General features: G+C 49.0%; 1 protein-coding gene across 8 annotated transcripts; it reads left to right on the top strand.

Moving 5' to 3' along the window:
• Nucleotides 1-200: 200 nt before the first annotated feature.
• MTHFSD (methenyltetrahydrofolate synthetase domain containing) lies at nucleotides 201-25,329 on the top strand. 8 transcript variants are annotated; one of them, XM_011928036.1, is made up of 9 exons: nucleotides 226-257; nucleotides 2,161-2,264; nucleotides 3,764-3,877; nucleotides 7,710-7,823; nucleotides 9,644-9,734; nucleotides 12,261-12,263; nucleotides 14,109-14,221; nucleotides 14,500-14,625; nucleotides 23,694-25,329. In XM_011928036.1, exons 1-9 carry the CDS (start codon nucleotides 242-244, stop codon nucleotides 24,162-24,164), a joined length of 1,152 nt encoding a protein of 383 aa, XP_011783426.1. In that variant the 5' UTR covers nucleotides 226-241; the 3' UTR covers nucleotides 24,165-25,329. The 8 variants fall into 8 exon arrangements, with proteins under 8 accessions (XP_011783422.1, XP_011783421.1, XP_011783425.1 ...); XM_011928032.1 differs by lacking the exon at nucleotides 12,261-12,263 and having other exon boundaries at nucleotides 201-257; nucleotides 2,158-2,264; XM_011928031.1 differs by lacking the exons at nucleotides 3,764-3,877; nucleotides 12,261-12,263 and adding an exon at nucleotides 3,910-4,023 and having other exon boundaries at nucleotides 201-257; nucleotides 2,158-2,264.
• Nucleotides 25,330-25,383: the final 54 nt, after the last annotated feature.

Below are 25,383 nucleotides of genomic sequence, written 5' to 3' on the forward strand. Positions count from 1 at the left end.
TCCAAGGCTTGGCAAAACGCTGTCACGGGCGGCGCTCGACGATGACCAGTTAAGAGCATGAGCAACACGCACGGGAGCGTCCCTGAGGGTTCCCGGCACGGGTTTTACCCGCCCGCGCATGCGCGCCCGGGCCACGCCCACTCAGCCTCCGCCCCTCCCGCCGTCGCGCAGGCGCGAAGCGGGTGACGTCATTGCGCGCCAGACTCGGCCCCGGGAGATGTCGCGCGGTGACTGCGTCGCCATGGAGCCGAGGGCGGGTGAGTTGCGCGGCGCGGCGCCCGGGCGGCTGGGAATGGGGAGGGACGGCCGGGACCGGTGAGGGTCGAGGCGGGGCCACGGGGGCTGGCAGAGGATGGCGCAGAATCACGGGAGGCGGGCGAGGGGATCGGAGGGGGTCTGTGCTGGGTTCAGGTCCAACCAAATAAAGATAACGGGAAGACAAGGCGGGAGGGACACCTGCCGTGCACGTCGGAGAGCCTGTGGGCCCCGTGAGGTCGGGGAAGCCGGTTTGACTTACACGCGGGGGTCGCTTAACTGCTGTGGTCTTAACAGATGGTTGTGGAAGCCCTGTCCGTGCGGGGCACTCTCTCGGCACTGGGGAGGCTTCCTCCGGTAGAGCCCCTGGCCTGTAGGAAGTCACTCTCTAGTGGGGGAAGGGGTGGATGATTGCTCGCAGAATTGCCTGGCAGATACCCCATGCTACTAGTACACAAGGTGTGCCAGGGTCTGTTAAATGCCGGAACCCCGGCTGTGAACAGGTTCACTCCCACGCATACTACGTGTGCAGCATGCACACAATACCTAGACGAAGGGTGCTCATATGCCGTCATGGTTAGAGTGACCTTTTGGGATGCCTGCCCTGTGCCAGGACTGAGCTGGGACTGGAGACGGAAGGATGAATGAGACCCACGCTGACCCAGCAGGGCCCACAGCCTGCTAAGGGAGCAAACAGACAATTACAGAATAGGGTTCAGGCATTTCACACATTGCTATGTGTCACCTTTTATTATTTTAATTATTTCTCATGTTTTTGTAACTTTCCAAAGGAAAGGCCCTGCCCTTTTCTTTTGCAATGACCCCTCCCCTTACCAGTTAGCCCATTGCTTTATTAGGGGAAATCAGTGTTATGGGATTCATTGACTCCAGAGCAGGGGCCACAGTCGTACATTTCTTGTGTCCCACGGGGTATCCTGCGCAGGGGCTGTTAGTGAAAGTGATACATGTGGTAACCTTGTAGTAATTGTTCTAGTTTGGGAAAAAAACCCAAATGGTATGGGTACTCTTTAGATTTCTAAAGGAGGGTCATCTGCCTGAGACAGCGCTCAGAGTGTTTCCTGGGGGAGGTCGAATCTAAGCTAGACCTGAGGGAGAGCAGAGGAGGTACAGGCCTGAAAGGGAGAAGGAGGTAGGCAGGTATGTTGGGGCCAGGGAAGAACAGTCCTTGAGCCACTTTTTGGATTCAGAGTGAGGAATGACAGGAGATGAGGCCAACATGGTCATCTAATTATTAAGCCCACACTAATAAAGGGGATTGCAGTCAGTAATCCAAAATAATAGCTGTCTTATAGATCACTTAATTTTAAGGCAAGCTTACCTGACTTACGGGAAGAATAAGCGAATCATAGTTATATCAAGACTGAATAGACTGAGAGGATGGTTTCTCTACGTCAGCAGAACCTGAGTCCCCAAGCAGGGACTCTAGGAGGGCTTGGTTACAAGGCTTGGGTTGTATTTGGCTCCCCTACTGCTACAAGGTTAGTACAACTGGATTAAATATTAGGGCTATGTCTAATTTACTCTGAACTTTAATAATTGTTCGTGAGTATGTGGTGGCACATGCCTGTAATCCCAGCTACTCAGGAGACTGAGGCAGGAGAATCGCTTGAACCCGGGAGGCAGAGGTGGAGGTTGCAGTAAGCCGAAGTCACACCATTGCACTCCAGCCTGGGCAACGAGAGCGAAACTCCATCTCAAAAAAAAGAAACAAAAAAAAAAAACTTACTACATTTTTCAATGTAGAGACCAAAAGATTTCTCGATCTGGTCTGGCATAGTCGTGAACTCTGGTGTGGGGAGCTGAGCGTGTAACTGGAGCAGGCTTTCAGCATGGGCTGTGGAATTCCTTTGTTTGTTATTAAGTGGGAATCTTTTGTTGTAGTAGGTGTCTCCAAACAGGACATTCGTGAGCAAATTTGGGACCACATGGAATCACAAAACTTAGCTGACTTTCCCCGACCTGTTCATCACAGGATTCCCAACTTTAAGGTACTGACACATTTCTGGAGTCTGGAAAAGGAAAACAAGATATTCCTAAATGAATAACACTCGTAATAAAATTCTCGTACTGCATCATGGTGGATTAGAATGTGGTGAACAGTGAGCAGTGGTGTGAAATCAAAACCATTTGGCCAGGGCGTCCTTAGCGTTTAGAGACGTGGTTTACCCTTCACCTGGGGTCTCTTGCCTCTCTGTGCAGGGCGGCCTGGTTGTCTCTAGGTGAGGTGGTGCTACTTGCTGTTTTCTGTATGATACAAAGTAAAATATTTATCTAACCAGAAGCATGTTATTGTTGTGATGGCTTTTCACAAAATTGGCCCTGCTAAGAGCGTTAGGGAGTGAAGGGTACTGAACTGGAAGTCCAGGCTCTAGCGCTTTCGGAAAGAAATGAATGCCTTGCCAGCCTAACGATGCTGGGCCTCAGTTTCCCAGCTGATCAAAATGTAAGACAATCAAAGATGGCTGTTCTTAACAGGGTTGACAGAAAAAAAAAGGTTAGTTGAAAGAGGCAGTGCAATAGTTCATAATCTTTGGCATGCCTGTTTTCCAAGAGAAAAAGCGCTTTTCAAAAATGCTCTCTCTGGCCTGAAGGACTTAGCTGTTTGCTTGCTTCACCCCATTTTGTCGGGACTGTCTCTCCCCGAGCCTGGCTTCTCCACAACAAGCTCCACCTTCTTTGGTCCTCAGCTGAGGTGGTTCCAAGACTGTCCTGTCCCTTTGAAAAACTGCTCTTTTGATGATTTTCTGTGGTTACTGTGTTTTGTTTTAATGCTTCTGACCCCAGAGAGAGAAACGTATCTTGGCAGAGGAAAAGATGAAGGATGTAGAAAATCATGTAGAAATCTTTAAAAATGAATGAAACAGGAGAACGGTGGGGGCTTCCAGGTCGTGCTGTTGCTTGATTTTGGTGGTGGTTACACAGCAGTCTTCATTTTGTGAAAAATCATCACATTTTGCACTCGTCATTTGTATTCTTTTTGGAGTGCGTGTTTTATTTCAGTTAAAACTCAAGTGGGGCCGGGTGCAGTGGCTCAAGCCTGTAATCCCAGCACTTTGGGAGGCCGAGGCGGGCGGACCACGAGGTCAGGAGATCGAGACCATCCTGGCGAACACGGTGAAACCCCGTCTCTACTAAAAATACAAAAAATTAGCCGGGCGAGGTGATGGGCACCTGTAGTCCCAGCTACTCAGGAGGCTGAGGCGGGAGAATGGCGTGAACCCGGGAGGCGGAGCTTGCAGTGAGCCGAGATCGCGCCACTGCACTCCAGCCTGGGCGACAGAGCCAGACTCCGTCTCAAAAAAAAAAAACTCAAGTGGGATTAGGCTCCTTTTCTCAAATCCCTTTCCTTATTAGACTACTTCCTTAGATGTTTCTTTGGGTGACTGTCAGTGCCTGTCTGGGTGAGATTCTGGGCCGAGCTGCTTGGGTTGCAGTTGGCCTGAGAGCATGCTGTCCTTTCAGTAACGTGCGATTGCATTGGAAACAGGGCGCTTCTCATGCTGCCGAGCAACTCCCACGCTTGCAGGCGTTCAAAACGGCCAGGACCATTAAAGTAAATCCTGATGCCCCCCAGAAAAATGCTCGCTTCTTCGTCCTTGAAGTAAGTGTACCTCTGTCTATTTGCCTCACTAGGGGTCTTATCTGGCCTGCCAAAACATCAAAGACCTAGACTTTTTTGCCAGAACACAGGAGGTTAAAGTGGACCCTGATAAACCACTGGAAGGCGTTCGGCTGCTGGCGCTGCAGGTAATTCCACTTCCCTGAGCCGAGCCGAGACCTGGCTGCCAAGGGGGACGCCTTTTCCAGGTCGCTGGTCAGTGCCCACGTCTGTCTTGTATTTAGAAAGTCAGTGCTTCTGATTCCCTCCAATAGAGAAGGTGCCCTTGGTGGTGATTTCTCCAAGAATAGTTCAGAAGCCCTTCAGCGGTTTAGCATTCAGTCAATCAGGAGTCCCAAATGTGTCTAAATTCAGAGATAAAGGATGTTCAAAACAATGGCTTCCGCACAAGAGGGGGAACGCAGGCAGAACCTGTGGTGTTCCAGAATTGAGGAGCTGGAGCTGAAACGGATGACACCACTTTGCCGTTTGAAATGAGCATGCTGACAAGCTTGCTGAACGCAGAATCATTTGCTTCTGGATGACAGATGTCACTTGTCATGTTCTGATACTATGAAGACCAGGGATAAGAACTGGAAAGGTTTCTTCTCAACACTGTTAAACTTTTTAAATTCAGGCATGCTCTTAGAATTTTTATTTTGTTTCTTCCTATCCAACCAAACACAGAAACTATGGCGTGGACGCATTCTCAGTTTTGATGTGCTTCATCAGAGGAGGAAGATTACAACACATTTAGTTCTTTTGCAGTGTTATAATTCTTTGAAACATGATCCATCACGAGTAAGAAGCCTGATGGGCCCTCAAAATGTATCAATTAGAGCACTGTTTCTCGACTGAAAACATAGAGGCCCGTTTTCAAGGAAAAAAAGAAAACTCCCCCAGGGTTGGTTTAAATTAGTTTATTATAATCTAATTCAATATGATAAACATAAAACTTGGTATAAATTGTAATGCAGATAGCTTTTATGCAACTATAAAACCAAAATAAGGCCGGGCGCGGTGGCTCAAGCCTGTAATCCCAGCACTTTGGGAGGCCGAGACAGGTGGATCACGAGGTCAGGAGATCGAGACCTTCCTGGCTAACAAGTGAAACCCCGTCTCTACTAAAAAATACAAAAACTAGCCGGGCGAGGTGGCAGGCACCTGTAGTCCCAGCTACTCGGGAGGCTGAGGCAGGAGAATGGCGTAAACCCGGGAGGCGGAGCTTGCAGTGAGCTGAGATCGGCCACTGCACTCCAGCCTGGGCGACAGAGCGAGACTCCGTCTCAAAAAAAAAAAAAAAAAAACGACAGAGCGAGACTCCGTCTCAAAAAAAAAAAAAAAAAAACCAAAATAAGCATATAAGTTAAATACAAACAAAACTATAAAATCAGTAACATTCAAATAACCCCATTAATGTAATGTAATGTTTAGTGTGGTTTTGCTGAAGCAAATCACAGCTGATAACATGAGTATAGTACTGGCCATCTCACGGCAGAAGCGTCATCATTCTGCCTCACGCTGCTACGCGTTGTGTGCTGACACCATTCTCCCACCCAAGTTGTCAAGTCAAATTCCTGAGAAGCCCTGGTGAGAGGGGCGCTTTCCACACTGTGTGGCAAAAAAAAAGGTGAATGACAGAGTGTATTCTTGCTGGAGCTGAGAGAAGGGGCCTGCCCTGGGTCCAAGCTCGTGTGGGAGATCGTTTTGTCTGCTGATGGCGGTTCAGCCCCAAGAGAGACTTCTATGTAGGGTCTTCCAGAAGCGTAGCTTCCTGTCAGCTTTATTTTCTCAGTTAATGAATCATTTGAATAAGCTAGAAGTAGGAATAGCAGCAGTAGCAAGGAAGGACAGCAGTCGGCAGTCGCTGCATTCGAGGCGCAGTTCTGTCTGAATATTTTCCCTGTGTTATGTGGTTTAGCTCTCCAGTAGTCCTATGGGAGCCATCTCTTCTCCTCTGTGACACTTGGAACCAGATGCAGAGAAGCTCCACCTCAGGTTACCACACGTCAGTCTCGGTACAGCCAGGATTCTGACCCAGCCACCTGACTCCAGAGCCAGTCCTTGCAGGTGTGAAGTTCAGGGTGTTCTCAGCTGTCAGCCCCTCAGAGCAAAAATCAGAAACCTTGACCGTGTGGAGATCAGCCTTAGCCAAGACAGCCTGGAAGAGGGATGCAGCCCTGAGCAAATCCCTGTTGCTTCATGCCATCATTTATTCAGGCTGGAGAAACAACTGCATAAATAACTGAGCTATCTCCCAGGCTGCGTGCTGGGCATAGGATGTAGTGCCGAAAGACACCAACACACATGTGGTCCCTGAGTTCTGGTGCTTACAGGGTCCTCGGTGGTTTTTGGAAACTTTAAGGGACTTAAGGATCAGCTGGGATGCAGGTAAAAATCCAGGTTCCTGAGCCGCAGCTGTGTGTGGGCAGGCAATGGTGACATGCACAGCCTCAGGCCACACCTAGAGGCACAGCAGCCAGTGTCTGACCGCACAATCCGCAGTGCGGGGGGATGCGCAGCTTCCCAGGCTCAACCCCAGACCTGTGAGTCTCTAGAGTGGCATCAGACTCTGCTTCATCAATACTCTGGGGGTGCTCCAAGCACACAGGCTTCAGGACCACTGGCTCAGGTGCCACTTGCCAGCTCTAGCCACATGGTGGTGTCACTCAAGGAAGTTTGAAGACTGTCTGTTGGCCATGCCAGGTTCCAGTTGGTCTCTGGAGTGAGGTCTAGACCTCGATCATTCTTAAAGCTTGCTGGTGATTCTAATGCTTACTAAAGGCTGAGATCCACTGAGCCAGAGGATGAGCAGCTTCTAGAAAAGAGAGCGTGATCCCCATAATGTGGTGCACAGGACTCCAGCACTGCCAGTGAGGGGAGCCACACTCCACCACTCACAGAAAAGCAGCACGCGGCAGTTAGAGTGCTGTGTTAAAGTACTTTGCTCTCGTGGTTGACAAGCCTTTGTTGAAATAGGCCAAACAGATGTTATGGGTCTTTTATTGGTCTTGCGATGTCATCTCCTGCTCAAAAACTAAAATATACTATGATTTACATCAAAGATTTCTCAGATCTTGTGATCGCCTTGTGGCTTCCCCTTGCATAATCTATGAGACATCTCAACCAGTGGTTTTCAAACTTCCGTGTATATCAGAGTCACTGGAAGGCTCATCAGAGCTCCCCCAGGGGGGCTGATTCATTTCGAGCAGGTGCCAGAAGCACTGGTGTGCTGGCCCAGGGCCCTCACTTTGAGAAGCCCTGTTGTAGAGGTTCTCACAATAGGCATTTGAGAACTAAGTAGAAGTAAAGGGCTATTGGCACGTGTCGGTGTATTGATTATCATGATTATTGGTCTCTTTGACTGTGATTTGCTGAACAGCCAAACTGCACAGAAATGTTTGAGTAAGATAGCTATGCCTTGCCGGTTTCTAATGACAACATTATTGTAACTCTGTTGCACTTGGTGCTGAGTGCAGAGAGGGCACAGGAAAGTTGAGGTTGGGATTTTGTCAGAATCAGCCTTAGTTTGGATTTCTGTTGTCACTTTTTACCTGTAACGATTTTGAATGGCAAGTGAAGTCAAATTAGCAAGTTTAGTAAACACTGTGGCTCTTCAGGGTAAGGAGGTGCCGAGTGGTGATTCTAAGAAAAATCGACCCCACATATTATTTAATTAGGTTTTCAAATAAGTAATTTCCTTGGCACACACCAGAAAAAAAAAATGCAGATAATAGTAATTTGCCTCTCCTCCTGAAATGGTAAAAACACGTATAAAAAAAGTCCTATGGAATAATTTCATTTTGTAATTTATTGATTGTCTTTTCTTTAAAAGAGCAAAAAAACATTGTTGGTTCCAACACCGCGACTGAGAACGGGGTTGTTTAATAAGATCACACCACCCCCTGGGGCAACTAAAGACATCTTGAGAAAATGTGCCACCTCTCAGGTAAGTGCCAGAAGCAATGTCCTCACCTAGGAAAGAACTGTACCCTGTGAAGGCTTCTCACAAGGTCGCATAAGATAGCATCACGCAGTTGGAATTCATTTTTAACAGGGCCAAAAGAACAGAGATATTAAAGTATTCAAGAATTCTGTCACTCACAGAGCCAAGTAGGAAAACTGAGTAAACAGATTCTATTTCTGTAACTCAATTTCTGTTTTGCACCAAATTGGCAAATTATAAATTCCTTATTGTAAGAAAAGGGAAGACGAGCGATCTGGTTCTCGGCGCTGCCCAGTGTTAACCTGCAGTGTTTAGTACTGTGGAGCTTTTTCTTATTCCCAGCCTGTTCGTCAGATGCCACCAGAGTGACTGGGGAGATGGGATAGAATTTCCAAAACATGCTCCACTGGAAATTGCCTCACCAGTTCTAAATGAGTAATTGCTGACAATTATAAATTTAAGATTTTCTTGAATGCCTCACAATTTAGTAAAACCAAGTGTACAAGTATGACTTTAGGGTGCATTATAATACAATAGGTCATGTATTTTACAGTTAAGGAAGTCGAATTTGGTGGCTTTTTAAAGAATCCTAAAGTAACTCCAAGTCATTTAATTTCTAATCTACTGAGAATAAAAAATAAGGCAATTCAAGATATCCTATTTTATGGGATTTGCCACTCAAGCCTAATGTATAAAACTGGAATGTTTTATTGTTTACTTATTAGCACCCTGCTTATTCCAAAAATAGAATTTGATATGATTTATAAAAATACATACGATAAAGTAAAAAAATATATAGAGAGAGAGAGAGAAAGGAGGAAAGGAAAAATAAAGGTAGGAAAATGAGACAAAACCATGGTGATGGGCAGCATTCACAAATGCAAGCCGGCTGTTCCTCTGCAGTTGGTCAGCGCCTGCCCCCTGTGGTTCCTGTGAGATGATGAGAACACAGGGTTGCCTGCAGTGGAGGATTTCCTGGACTAAGCCCCTGTGTGACTGTCGGGAGACCCCAAGCCACCTGTATGCACTGATCCTTACGGAACTTGTCATAGCTCTGCACTGACAGACAGAGCCCACTGCCACGTTGAATGATCAGTTACTGCTGGATACAGGACTGAAAATGGCTTTTTCCTGAGATTTACATAAACCATGTTATGAGAATCAATGAATATATTCAACTTTCCTGTTCTTTACATGCAGGCCTACATTAATATAAAGCGTTACACTTCTGGGACATTTTGGGTGAAGGGATAATTTTTTAGAAGTGAGTATATTGTACATAAAAATAGTGCCCTTCAGGATTTTATATTGAATAAATATGTCATACAGTGTTTACTGACCATGTCTTATGTGCTAAATGCATACGTTTTGTTATTTAATTCCAACACTGCTCTGACAAGGCAGAGGGTGGTGTCCCTGTCTTACAGGGGAAGAAACTGAGGCTCAGAGAGCTCCAGCCTGCTGGGGTCCTGTGGCTCAGAGGCTCTGAACCCAGTTTCCTGGGACTCTGCCCCTGTGTTCTCACCACTGTGTTTTTCTGCCTTATGGGGAAAAACGATTTGTTAAATGTTATGAAGTTGGCAGCCTATGAATTTGTGCTGTGAGTTCCCCTTGGCCACCTTTCTGGGAAAGAGACAGGGAACTGCCCTAAAGCGGTTTCTGGAATGCGGCTTCTCCTGAAACGCCACATCCGCGGTGCTGTGTGTGCCTGCATCGGTTTTGTCCAAGAGGTTGATTCAAACCCTGAGTGCACTTTGATCATGCATTACAAAATGAGGAAGCAGCTGGCGTTGAAGTTTTCCAATCCATGTCTCTGTGTGCAGGGTGTGAGGAACTGCAGTGTCCCCATTGGCTTGGATTCCAGGGTCCTTGTGGATTTAGTTGTGGTGGGATCCGTCGCCGTTTCTGAAAAAGGTAAGACTAGCAAATGGGAACTCTTGAGTGTGACAGCTCTGCCTGAAGGCGGCTGCGTGCCAGGCTGTCAGTGCCAGGCCGTTTGTCTTTCAAAAGTTGCCGGTGATTTCTGCTTTCTGGATGCGCTTACCTGGTCTCCGAAGCCACTGCATTTTTCAGTGGTGAATTGGCTCAGCCCCCCCACTCCTGGCCCCAGCCCAACACATGTACAGCATTTTGACTTTTCTTAGCAGGGAAAACAAAGTGAGATAACTCTCTCTTCAGGTGGTGAAATGTTTTCTCTCTGTTCTTAAGTGAGCTGGAGCTGGAGCTGGAGCTGAATTTCTTTTCAGTATGTCAGTAAATACTTGGTTTTGGAGGGACTCCAGCAAAAGGAAAAACAGTACCTTCCAAGCTTTGTTTTTATTATGAAGCAGCAGACTCCTGAACAACATAGTGTGTCCCTGAGACTTCTTCTGAGGCCTGGTGCTTTGCCGTGCTGCATGTGAGGCAGGCTGCTCTCGGACCACAAGGCCAGGGGGCCCTTGCCAAGAGGGCAGGGTCACCGCACCACTCCTCGCTATCTCCAGCTTCAGGACACCCTCTTTTCTCAGCCACCACTAGAGCTGATGTGGGGACATTATTCTTTGCTTTCATTGCATTCCCAGTTTCCGGTGCTTCGTCTGTGTCATCAAGGCTGGGGACTCAGGAACACACTGTTCTGGTGTACCTGCTGCACCTGCTGTGTGCCAGGCAGGCACTGGGTGGTCTCTACCTTAGTACACAGGGTGTGGGTGGGGCAGACATGAGAGCTGGACCAGGACAGGACTTGACATGATCATTGCTTGACACAAGTCAGGACTGACGGGAGTGGGAGCGGGAGTCTGAGGAGGGACCTGCTGGCCTGGAGGGGGCATCTCCTCAGTAGCGGCCTCAGGGCTGGCTACTGCCCAGGCAGAGAGGACTGAAGGGTCCTCAGGCAGCAGGCATTTTACTAGGTTATGGCCCCTTCTCAGAAGCCTTGAGACCAGATGATGGGACTTGGGCTCTAGGTGGTGGGAAATCAGCAAAGGTTCCCTCTTGAAAAAGATCATCAGGTTCAGGGATGTATAAGAAGAAAGCAATGCTTTGTAAGTTTCATTGTTCAGCTGGCCCCCTGTGTAAAGTAGTAAAGTAGTCATGTATCTGCTTAGAAAATTGAACGGCACAGAAAACTCTACCATACGTCTTCCCTGTTCCTTCCCCAGCTGCCCCATTAGGAGTTCCTAGTGTAGATGTCATACATAGTAGCATGCGTGTGAGACACAGATCTCCTTTTTTTTAAGTTCCGGGGTACACGTGCAGGATGTGCAGGTTTGTTACATAGGTAAACGTGTTCCGTGGTGCATTGCTGCACCTACCAAGCCATCACCTAAGTATTAAGCCCAGCATGCATTCGCTATTTTCCCTGATATTCTCCCTCCCTCTGCCCCTGCCCTGACAGGCCCCAGTGTGGGTTGTTCCCCTCCCTGTGTCCATGTGTTCTCATTGTTCAGCTCCCACTTATGAGTAAGAACATGTGGCGCTTGGTTTTCTGTTCCTGTGTTAGTTTGCTGAGGATAATGGCTTCCAGCTTCATCCATGTCCCTGCAAAGGACATGATCTCGTTCCTTTTAATGGCTGCATAGTATTCCATAGTGTATATGTACCACATTTTCTTTATCCAGCCTATCGTTGATGGGCATTTGGGTTGATTCCATGACCTTGTTATTGTGAATAGTGCTGCAGTGAACATACATGTGAATGTGTCTTTATAGAAGAATGATTTATCTTCCTTTGGGTTTGCTAGGTCAAATGGTATTTCTGGTTCTAGGTCCTCTAGAAATCAGCACACTGTCTTCCATAATGGTTGAATTAATTTACATTCCCACCAACAGTGTGAAAGCTTCCTACCTCTCCATTCCCACCAACAGTGTGAAAGCTTCCTGCCTCTCCACAGCCTCGCCAGCATCTATCATTTCTTGACTTTCTAATAATCGCCATTCTGACTGGTGTGAGATGGTATCTCATTGGGGTTTTCATTTGCATTTCTCTAATGATCAGCGGTGTTGAGCTTTTTCTCATGTTTGTTGGCTGTATAAATGTCTTCTTTTGAGAACTGTCTGTTCAGGCCCTTTGCCCACTTTTTAATGGGGTTGTTTGGGTTTTTTTCTTGTAAATGTGTTTCAGTTTCTTACAGACTCTGGATATTAGACCTTTGCCAGACAGATAGGTTGCAAAATTTTCTCCCATTCTGTAGGTTCTCTGTTCACTCTGATGACAGTTTTTTTTGCCGAGACACAGATATCTTACAGCAATGGTCCCCAACTTTTTGGCACCAGGGACCAGTTTCATGGAAGACAATTTTTTCATGGACCAGGGAGGGGATGGTTTCAGCGTAATTTAAGCACATTACATTTATTGTGTACTTTAGTTCTGCTATTCCTACGTCGTGATAAATAATGAAGTAATTACACAACTCATAATGTAGAATTAGTGGGAGCCCTAAGCTTGTTTTCCTTCAACTAGACGGTCCCATCTCAGGGTGATGAGAGACAGTGACAGATCAGCAGGCATTAGATTCTCATCAGGAGCATGCCACCTAGATCCCTGGCACACACAGTTCATACGCGGGTTTGCACGCCTATGAGAATCTAATGCCGCGGCTGATCGGACAGGAGGCGGAGCTCAGACAGTAATGAGAGTGATGGGGAGCGGCTGTAAATACAGATGGAGCTTTGCTCACTCACTGCCCACCTCGTGCTGTGTGGCCCGGTTCCTCACAGGCCACGGACTGGTACTGGTCTGTGGCCCGGGAGTTGGGAACCCCTGTCTTATAGTTGATAGGTATAGATTCATAGACATCCCTTTTCCACATTCGCAGAAGGGACAGTGGCACACAGAGCTCCGTGCCTCGCTGGAGAATGTGTCTTAGCGCCCCTCCTGTCAGCGCAGCAGGCCGGCCTCCTCGGCCCGTGTTGAGGAACTGCATGGTGTTCTCTCGTGACTGCCCCTCAGTAGCTGAAGCCCACCCCGGCCGACGGATGTATACGTTATGAGTTATTTCGTATACATACGAATGTTATATTCGTATACAGATTTGGCTTTGGTCTTTTCCCTCACAGAACATGCTAGAGTGAAGTATGTTCTGGGGGATAGTCTAGGTGCGTCTTTGAGGCTCCCCATGGGCCAGCGCCTCGGAGGGGAGTTGCTAAACTGAAGGATGGATTTTGTCAGCCTCGATGTTGCCACCAGAAGGGCCGCTCACTTTCGGCCCCAACAGGGGTGCCCAGCCTCTGTCTCTGCTTCCTTGTTCCTAGCTGGAATGAGTCAGCTTTGGCTTTTTGCAGTCTGCCAGTGAGCAGTGAATAGTATCCCCTTTGCCTTTGATTTGTACCTAATTAGGAGTCAGTCAAGAATTTTGTATGTTTGCTGCTTATCTGCCTGTCATTTTCTGTGAACTGTTCATATCCTTTGCTATTTTTTCTGTTGAATTTTCTTTCTCTTGTTTGAAATTTCTTTCAACTTGCATGCACAGTTGGAGGTTTTGAATTGTCAAAGTAGCACGATCAGATGTGAGTCTTAGGCACAGCGGCAGTAATGCAGGTGTTCTGCGGGTGATGCTGGTGGTGGCACACACAGGCCTCCGTTTCTGAAGGGCCTCAGGCTTCTCACAAGAGGAATTGTAGCTTCTCCGTGAGGGTCAGAAGGCATTTGATGTTTCCTGTCTTCCTGCATTTTTGTCTCTGAATAGATGATTTGGCTAGAGAGGCTGGTAAACCTTGATTTCATCTTAGCTGCTCTTTTAGGCTCAGATAATCCTTTTGTGGTGCCACTCATTACAAATTTGCAAAACACGTTAGTACTGCTTAAACCGTCCCTCGGGACCTGGTGTCCAGTGGTGACTATTCAGTGTTTTTGAAGAAACAAGGCCGTGCCGTCCCGGGCTCCTGACTTCACAATGGCGATTCTCCCCCGAGGTAAGTTGATTAAACATATTTTGCTTTCAGTAGGAATTTGTTTTTAGTCTTTTTGAGAACTGCTCTTTTCATTCTTTTTAAGTATGGGTCTTGCTAACATAAAGCTGACATGAATGTGAGCTGTTTCCCTTTGTGACATGATTAAACGGTCCAGTGTTCACATCATTGTATTTTCACCACCTGACATTTGCTGTGTTTTTATTCCTGTTTAATGCCCAAAAGTCCATCTTCATGGTGGGCTGCTTGTGGGCATTTGGTGGGCATTTCTGTGAAAATTTCTATAGATTAGCTCGGGATATTGGGTTCAGGTTTCTCCTTCCACTGGACCTGATGGAAAGTCCACTTCTCAGCGATGCCCCGGACCACACAGCGATACTGATTCTCGGTTGTCTCTCAGGCTGGAGAATCGGGAAGGGAGAAGGCTACGCCGATCTGGAATATGCCATGATGGTATCCATGGGTGCCGTCAGCAACGAGACGCCAGTGGTCACCATCGTCCACGACTGCCAGGTGCTCCTTATGAATGGGCTGAGCAGAGCCACTGCCACTCTCTTCTGAGGGAGCAGGGGGTGGGGAAAGAGACTCGTCTGCTTCTGAACCATGCCGTGTCATGAGTGGTGTGGATCAGCCAGGGCTGGACTTGCTAGTGGTGCAGGGGCTAAGCCTTAGCCCCAGAGTGGATGTGGGGGTGCTTCTCTAGCCAGCCTCACATTCCCACGGGGTGGGGCAGTGTGCACGACTGCAGTGGCATTTCTACCAGCCCCTTTATCTCGCCTCCGTTCCCCCAGGTCGTGGACATCCCTGAAGAGCTCCTTGAGGAGCACGACATTACCGTTGACTACATCCTCACTCCGACCAGAGTCATCGCCACAGGCTGCAAGCGCCCACAGCCAATGGGAATCACCTGGTCCAAGGTGGGTCACAGCCGTGGCCAGCTCTGGCCTGTAGCTTAGCGGCCCCTCCTCTTTTAAGTGTTTCTGTCTGGCATGGGAGCTGTTGGCAATCCCAGCGTGGCTATACGTTAGAATTACCCAAGGAGCTTTTGAACAATTTGGTTCCTGAATGACAATCTCTAGGCCCAGGCCCAAGAATCTGCTTACAGATCTCTGGGATTCTAAAAAGCAGCTAGGTTTAAAATCTGCCTCTGTACATCGCAGAAATGGCCACATGGGCTAGGAGGGCGAATGCTTTGAAGCTTTGCTTGCCCACTGTTTTTCATTCTTAAGAGTTGTTTTCTGCCATCCCAGGCACTGCAAACTCTGCCTGGCATTATCTCATTGGTCTTCCCTTTTTAAATCCAGATTTTTTTTTTTAACTGAAGATCTGGATCTTCAAGCAGATCTAGCCTGAGTAGAAGGCAGTACCAAGCCTCTGTACATTTTATACGTGTGTCGTTTTTATTTCCAGCTTAGGGAATGGCACACGTTGCAAATTAGTCTGCAATAGGAGTTTGACCCTGCAGGGCAGCCTGTAGGTTATGATGCTGTCTCTGCTGACAAACAGCCAGAATTACTGAGAAGACATTTGTGCTTCGTGCGGACAAAACTATTGGTCAAATAAGCATACGTGTCCACGTCTCCCATTCTTTAAACCCAAATCATTCAGCGTTTGAAAGTATCCTTCCTTTGGGCATGGAAAATCAACAACATCCACCTCTAAGGATGAACACAAAATACCTGCTACTTTCGCCACAGCCCAGCAGGGACTTCCCCTGCAGGCGTCCTGGGCAGGCACTGTTGGGGCCTCTCAGGTGTGCACTCCTCGGTTGGTGGCTGATGAAAGCAGAGGGAACAGCCTGTGTGACCCAGAGGAGATGGGTGGCCCTCCAAGCGCACCAGCAGCACTGGGGAGAAGGCGGCCGCTGCTCTTCCAGGAAATGAAAATCTCCCTTGGTGTCTTTCTTCAGAGTCTTTCACCTGGAAACTCTGATCCACGGCTTCCTTGTAAGTGGAAGCCAATGCACTGGATGGCTCCTCAGAGCCGAGAACAGGGATGGTGGGAAAGTTGCACAAGGGCATTAGCCACAGTCAGGCTGCTGGCAGTCCCTCCAGGCCAGCATGTCAGAGAAGGGGCCCATTGCAGCCATATTAGGGGGAGCCTGGACAGCCTCTGCCGGAAGAGAGCTAGGAACAGCGTGGTTACTTTCCGGAGATTTTAACAAGAAAAGTAGAAAAGTAGCAACAAATGAAGTCATCGGACACGTTAGATGAGTATATCCTCTTACAGAAAAGCAAACCAAACTCAGCCAAGGTTCCTGAAACAGGGTCAGCACTGTGGGGGAGGGAGGGCATTGGGGGCTTCACTGTTTGCCGAGACCCTCTTCCAGGAAAATGGTCACTGTTTATGAGGCCTCAGCAAGAATCTCAAACTTTTAAAAACCTGTCTCTCATTCTGGATCCTGTGTTCTCAGTTTCACCACTTGGTAATCCCTTTGCATGGTCAGAGGAAATCAGTCACTTTCTGCAGCCCCCAGTGTTTCTGTTTTAGTCTCACTAGCCATGCAGCTAAAGTGAGTTTTTATCAACATTTGTTGGGAGAAAAAAAAAAATCCCTAAATTCCAGGAAAGATTTTGGATGTGGAGGGGGACTGTTCAGTGCTAGGTTATGATATCATTTCAAATGGACTTTTTGGCAAATATTTGGTATACCTGTCCATGATATTATAGTGGTAATGATTTATCACTATAGGTTTGTAGGTCTTAGAATCCAAGAATTTACCTCTTGGCCATCTCACTGGGATATCTGCGATGCACTGTCAATCGCTTGTGGAAGGATGTGAAGGAAGCACAAACTGCCTTTCCTTTACTCATTTTCAAAACACAAAGATAGTTCAGCATCTCATTCCCTGGCCTTTGTTCCACCTTTCCAATAGTTGACGTCCTGTCCAGTCTTACAGAGCGTCTAATACACGCTCCGCTTGAGTGCAGTTACTATAAACAGCGCATCTCCTTGATTCACCGTCAACATCCACATGGACTCTTCTCAGCCTGTGTCTCATGATTTTGAAGAAAGGAGACCAAGTGGCCAGTGAGCGTATTGCTCGGTTTAGCAGTCAAGAGTTTCCCACTTCGTAGCTTTATCTCTAACTTCCAGCACACCCTTTGAGCCCCTCGTTTGTCTTTGAAATAGGAGGGTGCGCGGCAGTGCATGTAGAACGCCCAGGACGATGCTTGCGAGCATGGCCACAGTCCTCATCATTGTCACAAATGCGAGGTAGGTCGTTAAAGTTGAGAAATCTTCCTGGACGTCATGCATGTTTCTTCTTTCTCTGTGCTGCTGGCAGAATCCTTAGGATGGTCCTTCTGGGTAGCTCACTGAGCCAAGATGGGGTCCTTCACGTGTCTCCCTGTGGCCACGGGTTGTCACATGATGCCCTGGTATGCCCTTTACTACCTCTCAGTGGAGGACAAGGAGAGAAAGGCGCTGACCCGGCTCTCCAGCCCTTCGGCTGCTCCATACCGCCTGTGACCGTGCAGGCGCTTTGCAGAGACCCCCCACGAGTAGCCATTGTTCTTCCTCCTCCATCTCCTCTTCAACAAAGGAAGCCTGGTAGGGTTGGGAAAGGGGCTGAAAGTGCATTCCAGTGCTCTGCACCCTCATCAGAAACTTTCTGGCAGGAAGAGAGAGGCACAGAGACATTCCCCAGAAGGCTCTGCTTTTACTCCTCCTTTCTAGAAGGCACATTGTCTGCTCTGTCCTCGTGGGCTCTTCTGTCTCTGGGGGCGATTGCCTCACCCACAGACCCGTGAAACTCAGGGTGACTTGGCCACATCCAAGCCACAAGATGCATAGCCACTGCTACCCCATCTCCCAGTCACCGCACCCTGAGAACCCAGGACTCCCTGAACTCCCAGCTACACCAGGGATCACTGCCAGGCTGGAGATGGTACCAGAGACCTGGGCCTGAAGCTGGAATGTGGTCCTGAACCTCTGGGCAGTTCGTCCAGCTCTGGTGATCTTCTGATCTTAGAGACAGTCATGCGATGTCCCTCCCTGTGACAGCCATGTGTCAGGTGATCTGCAGTGGGCTGAGAGCCATTTGGCTGCCTCAGCTCTGTGCAGTAGCAAACCGAAAATGGCTGAATTCCCGGACCCACTAGTGTCGAGCAGCCCTGACCACTGACCAGTGCCTGCCCTTGTGGGGCAGAGTCCCAGCCAGCTCCCAGGGCTGAGTGGTGTCCTGTGAGTCACTGGCAACAGAAGAACGGAACTTCCTGTTGAGACCCATGGTCACCTGCTGGACCCGAGTGAGCACCTGGACAGCAGCAGCGGGTGGATCCTCTGTGGGGAGACCCAGGTCTACCGCCATCTTGGAAGCCCCGTTCTGCCCAAGCCGCACCTGGGCAGTGGAGACGCGCCACACCATTGTAGTATTTCCCTAGAGCTGGCCTGAGCTGGGGAGCCAGAAAGATATATGTTAAGAATACCTCGGAGATGGAGAGGAATGGTAAGGCATGGCTACAGATTCCAGAACCTCAACTGCGCCGAAGGCAAGGCCAGCCTACTGGGAGACTGAGGGCTTAGGAGAAGCCGCTCGGGCACCTGCAAGCCTGTGGTCCCCGTCACCAGAGCCACAAACCAGAGGACCTTTTGGCCTTTGCCCGGTGGAAAGACCGTCACTCACACACATCTTCTCACCCGTCCTGTGCTCCTCACGGGAACTCCCATCAGCACATGGCTCCTGATTACCACGGGGGTGGCAAGGATACCATAGACCAAGGTCGGTGCGTCTGACTTTCTCGGGTCAACTCTTTTGCTCCTCAGTGAAGGAAACTGGATTCTTCCAGAGCCACTCTCATGCTTATACTCAAGGAAACAATTCTGTAGCTTTCAAAGCATGGCCCGTTCTTCCCCACACAGCCTGCTGGGGAGAGTGGTCCTCAGACGGCCACAGTATGCTGCAAGGTCTATAGACACTTCAAGAAAAAGGATTTGAGAAAAGTCTCCAACAGCAGTCCTGGGACAGCAAAGCCCAATTTCAGATCCCACATAAGACAAAGTTGTTCTCTGCAAATAACGCAGCTAACTGTGAACCAACCCCTACCCACAGCTGGGCCAGTACGTTCAGAGGGCTGAGACAGGCTTTCACTGAAAAAGAATTACTGTATTTGACCTAATAATTTACCTTCTAGGAATCAGTCCTAGAGAAATATGTAGAAATTCAGATAAGGATTTATTGAATTTCTGTAGAAGACATGCAGTGCCTTAAAATGGGGATGGGGGGGTCCATTGAAGTGCATACAGCTTTTTAAAGAATGTTTAGTGGCATGAGAAAATGCATGTGGTATAAAGTAGAAAAGGCACAATATGATATTATACATGCTTGATATGGAATTTCATATTCTGCTCATGTTAAAAGGCAGAGAGAAAAGACGGGGAGGAAATATAACAGAATATGAACAGTATTTATCTCTGGGAGATAGGATTTCAAATGTTTCTACTTTTTTCCCGAATTTCCCACAACAAGCATATCCTAATTTTATAATCAACATTAGTTAGGAAAAAAACAGTAAATTTGTTCAACATTTTCCAAGGTAGACATTGTGCCCAGGTGCATTTGAACCCAGTCGTACAGCAGTAAGGTAGGTATCTCTGTTCCCAGTGTACTCAGTTAGTAGAAATGAGAATTCGGAAATGAAAATAGTTAAAGATGCGCCAGTCCTTAAAACTCACGCACACACATGTGTAGGGTGACACTGGAACAGCCAACACGGAAAGCTCAAGCATGTCTGTGTGAGGGGAACCATGCGGCTGCTCTTCTCCCAGGGCCCAAACTCCAAGTGCAAAAGTGAGGCAGGAGCTGCTGGTGCCACGCAGGACTCTGTGCAGAGCAGGCGGAGGGAGGCACGTCACTCCCACAGGCCTTGCAATGACGGCCAGGCAGGAGCCACGGCGTGCAGGTGGAAGCTGGCATCTCGCAGCATCAGTTTTAAGGTGATCATGTATACCAGAAAACAGAAATGTTTTTTACTAAATAGTTCTTAGTGACTTCCGTACCCCTCCCAAGTTGAGCCCTCCCTTCCCGATGTTGGGGTACAGTCGAACGCTGTGCTGTCTGTGGTCAGGCCCCTGTTGGGAGATCCAGGCCTTGCCCCTGCTGTCCGCCAGCACTCCTAGTAGAAGCGTGATTGTAAAGGGGTGGCCCTATTGAGTCTTTTTCTACCAACTGACACCTTTGATCAACTATGAACATAAGGGTTTTCCGTGAGCCGTGTTGCCCTTAGAGAGCCAGCAGAGGCTTCGAGGCCTACCTGGCATTTATGTTTACGGAAGGCAGCACATTCCCTTGGCTTTCCCTGCGCTCTCCTCTGAGCATACCCACTCCGTATGGTTATTTCACTGTGGCCATCTGGAAGTATCTTAAGGCATTTTCATTAGGGAACAATCACATTTAGTCTCAGGCAAGAGAACTCACTATTTATGGAGGTTGAACCTAGTATTAGAAATACTTCTGATGTCTGCTCATCTTTGCCAGCATGGCTCATGCCTATAATCCCAGCACTTTGGGAGACTGTGGCAGGAGGATCACTTGAGCCCAGGAGTTCAAGACCAGCCTGAGAAACATAGCAAGACCCCATCTCTACTGAAAGTAGAGAACTTAGCTGGGTGTGGTGGTGAGTGCCTACATGTAGTGCCAGCTGCTTGGGAGGTTAAGGCAGAAGGATTGCTTGGAGCTGGGTATTCAAGGCTGCAGTGAGCTATGAGTTGTGCCACTGCACTCCAGCCTGGGTGACACAGTGAGACCCTGTCTCTCAAAAAGAAAAAAAAAAAATGAGGGGGATTCAAAGATCATCCAGTTTCCTTATCTCCAGGTCAGGTAATGCAGGAGTCAGAAAGAAAAGCAGTTTATCCAAAATGGTAAAAGCAGCATGTAGCTGCCTCAGGGTTGGAGCCCAAGTCTCTGCTTTTTGAGCAGTTTCTGATTTTCAATCAGAAATCTTAAAAGTCAGATTTCAGATTCATATTTGACTTAACATGTCTAGGGGTCAGGCTTTTAAACTTTATTTTAATATAATAATATAATATTTAATATAAATAAAAGTTTGTTCTATTTTTTTGAGTAGAATTAATTATAGAAAGGCAAAAATGTTTTCTCATGTTTGATTAACAAGCAAAATGTTTCACTTCACATGCCACATTGGCAGAATGTAACAGCTGTTCCTCGTTACCAGCCGGGAAACAGTAGCACTGCCATGCACTGGTCCCGACCATGGTGTCCAGCCACCCTGCTGGCTGCTGCACAGGAGGCTTTCTTGTTAGCTGTGGCAGGGATCGGCCCAGTCATCCAGCAGCTGGCAGAGTGGCACAGCTGCCCCGCAGCCAGGAAGATGTTTCCATTAGAGCTTGAGGAGGAGGGAGCTGATGCGAAGCCTTGTCATCCTTTACCCAAAAGCACTGCTCATGAGAAGAGCGATTTTACTTCAGTGGAACACACTTGTGCGTTTCCATTCTAACGGCCCCCCTGTGGATGCCAGTGTGCCGGGGCCCTGGCCGTCCCGTCAGCTCATCATGTGTGGTTAAGATGTGTTCAGTATTCTTCAGCCGATTGGATGTTTGCTGGCTCAGAATGGAGGAGCTCCCTGTGATGTGCATGGAAGGATATATTTGTCTTTCGCACGACGTGTTTCAAAACAGATTTCTGCTGTAAAACCCCAAGTGTGAAGCCTCGCCTGAGAATGCTTGCTTCTGCCATAGGGAACCTTGAGGTGCTACTGGACACAGATGGGAGGGGAAGTAACTCGGGGGGCAGGAAACTGGGCTGGCGCAGCTCCCGTCCCATCAGAAGAGCAGTGTTGACCCGGAGGGTGCAGCCTGCCCCCAAACCCCTACCCCTTACTGTACTCCTTACCTCACCCCCACCCCCAGCCCACTTGGTGCTGTCACCTCAAGGCTTCTGGTGCCATCCTCAGAGCCAAGGAACTTTCAGTTCTTCCAGATAAATGCATAGCCACACTTTTTCTCTCATTGTAATTGCAGTTTTAAATTTTATCATCTGTTCTCAGTACTAAATCTGGTAATTTAAAAGATCCTTCAAAATCAAATGATGACCAGTTTATATCTATTTTTAAACACTTAGAAGAACACAAAAGCCTGAACTTCCTGAGAAGGTGGAGTAGAGGTGTGGGAAGAGGTTGGGTTGGTTGGACTTAGGTCGTTTTTGAGATTCCTTGGGCCCCAGAGCTTGTATGATACTGCTCTGTGAGTTAAGTCTCCTCGCAGTGAATCAGTTGAGAAGGATGGCCGCGGGCCCAGTGGAAGAGAAATGCCTTGTAATTAGGAAGCAGCACATCGTGGATATGTTTGTGGCATAGATGTGAGTTGTTTTCCTTTGTGTCTGAACAATGGGAAATACTGAAGCAAGTCTTTGCAGAGTCTTTGACAGCCAAGAGTCTGTTTGCCATTCAAGAGCAAAATGAGGCCTTGTGCCTGCCACCTGCCAAGGCTTCTGATGTGGCAGTGCCAGGGAGCAGAGTGGCATCCCACCACAGAGGACTCTGACCAAAGCGAAGGTTTTGCCGAGAGGGGAGGTTACCTTCCACCCAGCACTGGGAGACAGAGCCAGGTACTAGATGAGAGAGGATTGAGAGCCTCTAGGTTTGCAGGAACGTACTTGGCTGTTCTTAGGTGCTTGTGTATCTTTATTACTCTAATTTATTGATGCTTAACTTGGGGCCTGTACACCTGTTGTAGCTTGGAGGCCCATGAATAGTCTTTATTGACCCTGGGAAATTGTACAGAAAATTGTGGGTGAGTCATTCTTGGGAGGGAACCCCTGCTCCTCACAAAGGTTCCTCTCTCACCCTGCCAAGGATAAGAACCATTGCTCTAAATTACATATTATTCTGAATGTAATGAGAGCATTGATACTAGCTGAACTGTTTCATCTTGTAGAACAATTTATAGTTGTCTAGCTCATGTGCTGCCTCATACTGTGACATACTCACTTCTATTGGAGGCCTGCAGGTGGCCACGGCTTGCCTCTTGGTGACCATGTTCACGTGAAAGCTTGGTGCCCAAAAGAAAAATAAAAAACATCTCTAAAGAGTGAGAGTTGTCACAAAGGACCACATAGCGTCTGTTTCTTTTCTGCACAGGGCACGGTGGTCCAGGTGTCACCGGACTTGTCCTGACCCACAGGCAGCCCCCAGTGCAAACTGCCCCACAGGACGGAGCCAACAGGCCTTCACTGTTTAGGCTGCATCAAGCCAGTTCAAGTCTGTTCCAAGGGGCCCACTGCAGTAGCTGATTGATTAGAAAAATCCGGATAAAGCCAAAGATGTCCTTTGTCTACAAGTCTCATACAATTGAGACGTAAGCTTTTGGGTAGTATTACTGATTTCACAGTTTGGTGACCTGTCACTAGGAAGTGTTTTCAAAGCTGTGTCTCAGACTTGCCTTGTTTTCTGCATTTTTGGCTCTGCATTGAAGGGGGTGACCCCTGACAGATGTTCCCTCAGTGGAGAGGAGACCCCTGTGGTCCTGTTAAAGTCCTCATCCCACCCAAAGGCACAGGTAGGGGCAGATCCAGAGGCAACTCCCTGTTATTCTCGGGGCGGGGAGGTCATTCGGGGAGCTGCCTTTGGTAACCCCGTAATCCCAACCTAAGTAGCAACCTTAGGTGCCTCTTCTGGGTAGGAGGCCTGAGCAGAGAGCCCAGCTTCACTTTCCTGCTTCTGGGCCTGGACGAAAATGGAGGCCCAACCCTGCAACCTCCACAGCATGTGGGCAGATGCTCCAGAGAGCCCCCATGGGCACTGATCTCCCTTTAGCCAGGGGCGAGGGGCAGAGCTACAGACTGGTGACATGGTCTGTGTGAGACAGTGGGTGGGACCGTGGGAGTCCCGTCCCTAGGGCTGAGTTAGACCACTCGGCATCCAGCCCGCGTGTGTGGCACAGCTGGTAGTCAGAGGCGTGGACGCGTGTGTGGCAGGCGCCCTGTGATTCTGTCCCTGAGAACAGCTGCAACTGCTTTGCTTTTCAGATCAGCCGGGAGATGATGGAGAAAATCCCAGTACTGAGGAGCCTCCGCGCCCGAGAGCAGCAGGCTGGGAAGGATGTCACCCTCCAGGGTGAGCGCCAGCACCTTCCGGAACCAGGCCGCCAGCAGGCAGTGCCCCTGAGTGCGGGCAGAAGGCCCCCGGACACAGCCGGGCCAGAAGCCAGTTCCATGGAGGCAGCCAGTGGCTCCCCACCAGAGGAGGGTGCCCCGCTTGCGGCCGACGTTTATGTTGGGAACCTCCCCCGGGACGCCCGTGTGAGTGACCTGAAGAGAGCCCTGCGTGAACTCGGCTCCGTGCCCCTGCGGCTCACCTGGCAGGGCCCACGGCGCAGAGCCTTCCTCCGTTACCCAGACTCAGCCGCAGCCCAGCAGGCCGTCTCCTGCTTGCAGGGCCTGCGCCTGGGCACCGACACCCTGAGGGTGGCACTGGCCAGGCAGCAGAGGGACAAGTAACCTCGTGGAGAGCCACAGAGCTCGCTGCAGACTTGCTCTCCCCATCCCCTGCCGCTCCGGTTCCCATGGCACTCGAGAGGCCTGCGTGGCAAGACGTGGCAGAGCCCCACGTGACTGCTCGGGCCTCAGTTCTTCCCAGAAGTCACCAGTCAGTGAACGCCCAGGGCCTCCTGTGAGTGGGGAAGCCAGCCCACAGTCCATCTCACAGCACACAGAGACTTCAGCCTCCCATTGGTGCAGGCTCAGGCCCTGAGCCAGTTTGTGTTTCTCTGGAGGAACAGAGCAGAGGGGCCGGGGACGGAGTGAGTGGCGAAGCAGGGGTGGGTGATGTGAAGATGATCTCGGGTTTGCCAGGGGTGGGCTGAACGGGAGAAGATGGACCAAGGATCCAGCTCTCCAGAGGCCCTGGCCGGGACTGCATGCCGGGTACAGAAGAGCGCCTTTGGACTTCAGGGTCCTGAGCTGGCAGCATGGCAGGGAGAGCTCCATCCACGTCACAGGAGCCCAGGGAGCTCAGCCCCTGGGTAAAAAGTGCTCACTGCAACTCAGATCAGTCCTCAGGACAACTTTGGGGAGCCAGCGTCCCTTCTTCCCCTCCCCAGCCCACTCCTCCCTCTGCTGACACACACTCCGGGCCCTCAGCCAGCTGGCTGCAGGGGGAGCAACTTGGTGCTGTGGGAGAGACCGGCTCTGGGAGAACGGGTTTCATCCCAGCCTACGTCACATTTGCCCAGTGCCTTACGTTTTCTGGTTTTTTCCCTCCAGTTCTGTTTCTAAAAACCAGCTGGAGTTTGGCTGAACTGCCCTTTCTCAACAGAAGCGCTTTTGCAATTGATCCCGGGCAACAAGTCAAAATAAGCTTTTAAGTGGAGATTTTATTTTTTTCAAATGTATATGCTTTGGAAATTTTGATTTTTTAGCCAGAGGGTTTTACCAAGTGTTATTTTAAGCACATTATTATGCCTCAAGAGGGCAGCCCTTGCACGCACTTTAAAGAAAATGTTTTCGGGACACTCAGTCTTCTCTTTGAAAGGGCATTTTCTCACTGGTTTTCCCGTGAAAATCCCGTGGAGACTTTGGAAAGAAAACGCGGCCTTAGATTTGCTCATTAAAGACTGATTACCTTCCCAAGTCGCCATGAATAAAATGAGGGAGTAGAAACGTCTGGAAGCACCACACCTGCCCCTGGGCCCTGGGCCCACTGTGTCCTTGGCCTCCC

This window comes from Colobus angolensis, unplaced genomic scaffold (genome assembly GCF_000951035.1).
Source record: "Colobus angolensis palliatus isolate OR3802 unplaced genomic scaffold, Cang.pa_1.0 Scaffold76, whole genome shotgun sequence".
NCBI classification, from domain to species: domain Eukaryota; kingdom Metazoa; phylum Chordata; class Mammalia; order Primates; family Cercopithecidae; genus Colobus; species Colobus angolensis.